This window comes from Otolemur garnettii, unplaced genomic scaffold, assembly GCF_000181295.1.
Source record: "Otolemur garnettii isolate 467f Iridium unplaced genomic scaffold, OtoGar3 scaffold00075, whole genome shotgun sequence".
Classification (NCBI taxonomy): Eukaryota; Metazoa; Chordata; class Mammalia; order Primates; family Galagidae; genus Otolemur; species Otolemur garnettii.
This window is the reverse complement of record NW_003852470.1, coordinates 2,150,070-2,156,407: the sequence shown is the minus strand read 5'-3', so window position 1 is coordinate 2,156,407 and position 6,338 is coordinate 2,150,070. Positions and strand designations below refer to the sequence as shown.

Here is a 6,338-nt window from a genome sequence, read left to right as displayed (position 1 = left end):
GAGGTGACAGTCAGGATGTGGGAAGACACAGAGGTGATGGCCAGGACATGGATCTGGGGAGGGCACCTCACACACAGAGGTGACGGCCAGGACGTGGATCTGGGGAGGGCACCTCACACACAGAGGTGACAGCCAGGACATGGGAAGACACAGAGGTGACAGTCAGGACATGGGAAGACACAGAGGTGACAGCCAGGACATGGGAAGACACAGAGGTGACAGCCAGGACGTGGACCTGGGGAGGGCACCTCACACACAGAGGTGACAGCCAGGACAATACGCCGTCTCCTTCACATGTGCTCATCCTGGTATTTCCCTGGAGTCTTGCCCTGCACTCCAACCATTCTGACAGATAATCCCATTTAATGAATAATCTGTAATTTATGCTGTTATCCTTAAGTTTATAAGAAAAAAAAAGTTTAGGGTTTCTGGTAGTAGCAAATATCTTCGTTTCCCATGAGAAAATGAAGTCAGGATAAAGAATTACATGACAAGGAGCACCCAGGAACACTTATCTCGAAATATATATATTAAGAGCAGAGTTTCTATTACTAGTCCAATTAGAGAAATTAGAGGGGGTTTCCATTATGAAGTTAATTGAACAATAGAAACTCAACGAGAAGTCTCTGCGTAGTGGATTACTTCAGCTAATTATTCAAGCAAATATAGTAGGGTGTAATTTGTGATAGGGACTGGCATTTAAACTTGGCGAAGCCGGGATTCTCTGCCGCTAATTACCAAGGTCGCCTTCATGAGGCTCACGCTGGTTATGATTTCCTGTTGGTGATAAAACTGGCTAATCACGGTATAAAACTCATGTTCCACACTAAAGTAATAAAAGTGAATTAGACTCACAGAACCCAGTGATAAAGAAAGTATTTATTTAAGGCACTAGAAAGGCTATCTGTGTAATTAATACGGAATTCTGGCTTGGGTGTTAATCTCCTATAAGAAAAATCATCGTCGGGGGCCCAAGTTTAACTTGCACTAGCATTTGTGATAAACTTTCCCTGGTGATCCTGGGCACTGGTGGTCCGGAAGCAGAAGAGAACCTTATGTGACCACGCCGTGGAGCCACTCAAAGGAACAGGAACAGAAGTGAGGGGCCGTGGAAAACCCCAGGGGCCTGGGGGAAGCCCCTGGCCCAGGTGACTGACACAGAGTTGTTTGACTGCAGCACTGCTGTATTTGAGAGACGGGAGCAAATTAAGTGTGATTCGTGATTTTCAAAGGTAGCATAAAAGGGAATCCCCTGGGTTATGCAGAGGGAGGATGGTGCTGTTAGAACGTTAAATGCATCAAACGCAACATCCTGACCAGCCTTTAAAATGTCATTTGGAAAATAGGCACAGAGAAAGGCCTAAAAGGAGAAGGTTTTCAAAAAAAGCGAATGTGTGGTGGGTTCTCTTTACCCCAGCCTAAACTGTGGCTGTCTGCAGGAAGCCTGGCCACTGTGTGTCCTCTCTTCCTTCTGAAAACGGACAAATGTACGTGAGAAGCCAAATTCACGCCCAGGGGAGTGGCCCCCAGTGAACTCGGGGTCTCAGATCTGGGCAGAACCTCCCAGGCTGCTCCCATGTCTGAGCCCTACCTGGCCCATGGGGCTCCACACGGCACCAGCTGTCACGCACACAGGCCGTGCAGTAAACTGGCTTGAGGGGTTTGCATCTTTAAGACACACACAGGTCCGGAACTGACCTCATCCTCCTTGGCTCCAGCCCGGCTCTTCCTCTCTGTGCGCAGCAGCAGGGTGGGAGGGCAGGGCGCTCTGCAGAGCTCTTTACTTTTATCTGTTGAACCAAAGCGACTGTTGTTAACATTCCATTGTCACAGCAGTTTGGAAAAACCAAGCAACCAAAGACAAAGAGTGGCCTTGAAAATTCACACTGGTTGGCGAACAGCGTGCATTCAACAGGAAGCGGCATTGCCAACTCCTTCACATGGGGCTCTGGTGACAGAGCTCTCTTCCCAAAGTGAGGACACCTGTGGGTGGGTGTGCAGGGACTCAGAAGCCTGGGCCCCCACCTGACACAGCCCTCGCCCAGCCAGGACTTCCAGGCTGAGCCTCTTGCTGTGCCCGGGTGCCTGTGACCTCTGTGCAAAGATGCCAGGGCCACCCGGACTCACACAGCCTCGGAGAAAGTCGCTGAGGAGGCACACCCAGAGGAGAGGCCCTGGGCTCAACTGTTGTCCACCTGCAATGCCCTTAGGGTGAGGCCACGAGACCTCTCCCAGAAATTGGCCTGGACACTGACCACTGCTCACAGCCCTGCTGGGCCCAGGGAGGAGGTACTGTGCCAAGAAGTGTGGGCCCTTTGTGGGTGTCTCTCACATTCCCAAGTCCCCAGGGCTCTGGGAAGAGGGGACCTTCCTCCAGTGACACCAAATTGCTCCCTAGACTCCATCTATGCCATGCTGGACACCAGCTAAAACGGCACTGTCCATGCCTGTGGACCAGGTCATGTGGGTGATGGACACAGGTCATAGGGCACAGGCCCTCCTGGGCAAGGACAAGGGACCAATGTGGGACAGCAGAAGCAGCCTTGCTGAGGCTTTAGCAGCTGGTGGCCATGATGGGCCCTGTCAAGGGGATGAGGCGGTCCAAACTGGCCAGGCCTCCAGGTGCCAAAGTGCACACCTGGTCACCAAAGTGGGCACAGGCTTCTGTCCAAACCACACTACAGTTTGAAAGTAGTTGTAGTGGTGGTGGGGGTGGGTGGTGCAGAAAAGGGCAAACATGGAATTCTGAAAATGAGAACAAAGATTACGTTTTCATCTTTTCCCCAAATTTTTAAATAATCTTCAAAATTTTGTAAGTAGTTTTAGCAAAAGATAATGCAGAGAGATTGACCACATTTAATACTAAGAATGAAGAGAACACCTAAACCATCTGGTTGTGCACCAACCTACAAACAGGTGAGTTCCAAGGGAGGAGCCCTGGAGGGGCCTCCTGTGTTTGCAGGGCAGGACCCCCACTGAGGGGTCCCCACTGCTGAGCAAGTAGAAGGGTCTCAGGTATGTTCCCTCCTGCAGAGGGAGGAAGGGGCACCGGTGAGAATCCCTGCACACGTGTGCTCACCTCACACACACAGGCACACAGCAAGGGTGTCCATGGCTTCCTCCATGGGGACACAGTTGCCTTCTTTAACCCACTGCCAACTTGGGTTCCCACTACACCTGCCCCGGGAAGGAGGCTTGTGGGAAAGGCCATGGCTTGGGCCCTGGTGATGCCCCCTATGGTCATCTGCGCCTGCCTGGTTGTGGCTGGGGAGCCAGTGGTCTGCTGTGCCCCTCTCAGCCCTTGATAGGAAGCCCTCACTCAAGCAGAGCTTGGCCAGCAGCTGCACTTTAGACATGGGGTAGCCCTTGGGGCAGCCTAGGCCTGGACCACCTGACCCTGCCCCCAGAGGCATGGGATCTGGAGGAGACAGAGGTACCGAGTCTCATCCCTGACTCCCCCTCTATCTGGTAAGTGGACAAAATGGCCAGAGCTGTCATGACGACAGAGAGTCCATGTCCAGCACTGTCACTCTGAAGAGTCTTGGCCCACAGGCTTTCGCAGGGACCAGATGGCCCTGCTATCTGAGGCACAGCCGCCCTTGGCTGGAGCTACTGGCAGCCAAGCTGAGCACGAGCCCCGTCCCGGCCAGGCTCCCTGTCGATACCCTGTCTACAGCAGGTGTGTCAGGGCTGGGCCTCTGCGGGAGCTTGTCCTTCACAGTGCTGACCACAGGGCTCTGGGCAGCTGTGGCCACCACCAAGAGACACCTCGGCCTGGAAAGACCACATACAGGTCCAATTGCAAGATTGCCCTTGGGGAAGGAATGATCCTTTGGTTGACCTGAATAACCATGCCTGAGTCAAGAAATAAATTCAAGGGCAAAGGAAATCTTTTACTGTCATTCAGGGTGACAGGCCCTGTATTGCATTAAGATGTTCAGGTAATCACTCCCCAGAGCCCATTCCTTGGCAGGCGTCAGGCATTCCCAGGCCCCTTCTCTGCCTCTTCCTCCACCTAACTGGGATTAGGAAGTCATTGCATTTATGCCCAGAGAGGGGCTAACAGGTAGGGAACTGCCAAGCCCAGGGAGACCTTGTCTGACGTCAAGAACTGACTAGGCAGGACTGGCCCCGTCCCTCTGCTTTGTCCTGCAGACACCAGGAGTGCTTATGGGGGAGGGAGAGGAGACAGAAGAGGGAGGAAAGATAGGAGGGGAGGCAAGAAGGAAGGAAGAGGGGAGAAATCAGGAAGGGGACAGGGGAGGGGGAGAAGGGAGAAAACAGGGCACGGGCAGGAGAGATGGGGAGAAAGGAGGGAGGATGGGGGAGCACCCACCATTGCTGGGTCTAACTGCAGCTGGCCTGGCCCCAGGGGCAAGGATGAGGCTGAGCCAGCAACACCCAAAATACTACAAAATATGACCCTCAAGTTATTGCCCTTTTTGACTCCAAAGTCAGTGGTCCTCCCTTGTTGGCTGGGGGGAGGGAGGAAGGTAATGGCAGGAGTGGGGGAGGACTGGCAAGCTGACCTGGCCTGCCTGCATCACCCCCCTACACCCAAAGCAGGCCCAAGGCAAGGGAGGAGAAAGATAAAAGTCAACTGAAGTTGGGTGCATGGTCACCCTACACTCAGACTCATGCTGTGACCAGATGTGACGGTGGCTTTTTACTACCTAAGAAGGAGCTGGAAGCCATTTGGTTTAAACTTCATCCAAAGTGCAGTGAGAGGAGGTACCGTGAAGTGCATCTGGGCGGCTGTATGGGAGGCAGGGTGGGCCTGTGTCTTCACGGTCAACCACACCACACAAGGCCATCACACTAACAGGAGCATGCCAGCATCTCCTAAGAGCACTCAGATGAACACGCAGATGAACGTGTCATCGTGAGACACCATGCCGAGGGACACAGCGGGAAGCCCTCAGGCCTTCTTCCTGGCACTCGGAGAAAGTGTAGTGAGGAATCTCTATCTTGGAAGCAGTTGATCTTTGTAAAAATCAGATCATAAATTCTGGCCTTTGAGATAACGATTTCCATTGCTCTTCCTGAGTGCTTCTCAGAGAAGGTATTTGTGATGGTCATTTTATAGCCTGTCACAGACCTGCCTCCCTGCAATCCCAGTGGCACACGCGTCCCTGCCCTGAGCCACTGTCGGGCCAGCCGGCACTTCTCACCAGTGCACCTTGCAGCCACCTTGCAGGTGCAGAGCAACACGTGGGCCCGTGTGACAGGCCTGTGGCCGGCCCTGTGTGCGGGGAGTGCACTGCATGGCTCTCCGTGGGCCACTTCTGGGGTCCACTCTGACATGCTTAAGTGATCTTTGCTTTGGGGCTCTCCACAAACTCTGATGATGTTGCTGTAAAGTGCTCCCTTGAGTGGCAACAGGAACTAGTTTATGGAGGAAAATCAACAAGTTGTATGACCATGGACATAAAGTGCTTTGGGGAGAGCACAGTATATGTCCACCCTCGGAGAGCGGCCTGCCGGTAATACCTCCCTGCACTGTTCCATCTACTGATCAGCCTGACTCTGTGACGCCAAATGCTCCCCTGTGACCCTGGCCACGATTTTCCTCCTGGCAGTGCTGAGACAAAGGGAAGGGGAGGTCGCAGGGTGTCTGGAAGGAGGGTAGGGGGGTTAGGGCAGAGAACTGCTGGCGGTCAGCTGTCAAATGTGTATTTGCTGCTCCTGAGGAGTCGTGGGGACCCCAGCATTTGCGGGGATGGTGAAAGAAAGTGGTGTGAGTGGTTAGTTTTTCCTGGATGAGCTGTGGGAACCGGCAAGGGCACCAGTGGGGGGGATTTTCCAACAAGAGCCCCTTTGAAGGAGCATAGTGGCAACAGCCCACCTCCCAGAAAAAATGAGGATTAAAAACCATGCCCATCTCTTGGGCAAGACAGAGCCTTGGAAACTCTCGGAGCTCAGCAATTAATTCCCTCTGTTCCCTAAACCACTGGGTGGGGTGGTCTTGCCTGTGCCCTGAGGCAAGGTCAGTGTCCGCAGCTCTCCAGCATTTTCCTGCCTGCTCATTCTTCCAGATCGGAGCCACAGGTTTTCTTAGAGTCTCCAAAACGTGAGGACTCACGGGCATCTGGCGTCACCTGGTACCAGGCCACAGACCAGGCGGCAGGACTGTGCCCACCCAGCTGAGCCTCAGCACCAGCAAACGCCACTCACACAGAATAGAGCACTGAGATGTTTAATAATTTTCAAAAAAGCGTTAACTACTATAGACAGAACTGTCTAACTTGTCAAAAAGATATTAGGAGTGTATCAACCTCTCCTACTTCAAAGGACGATTTGAAACTCAGTCTAATTCTTTTTTTTTTTTTTTTTTTTTT

General features: G+C 52.8%; 1 protein-coding gene across 1 annotated transcript in view; it reads right to left on the bottom strand.

The window, feature by feature from the left end:
- The window catches only part of TCERG1L (transcription elongation regulator 1 like), a 169,623-nt gene that overhangs the window by 79,363 nt on the left and 83,922 nt on the right, over positions 1-6,338 (bottom strand). The window contains exon 4 of the mRNA XM_023515631.1: positions 1,699-1,790. Coding sequence (XP_023371399.1) covers positions 1,699-1,790 — 92 coding nt within the window. The remainder of the gene's footprint in view (positions 1-1,698; positions 1,791-6,338) is intronic.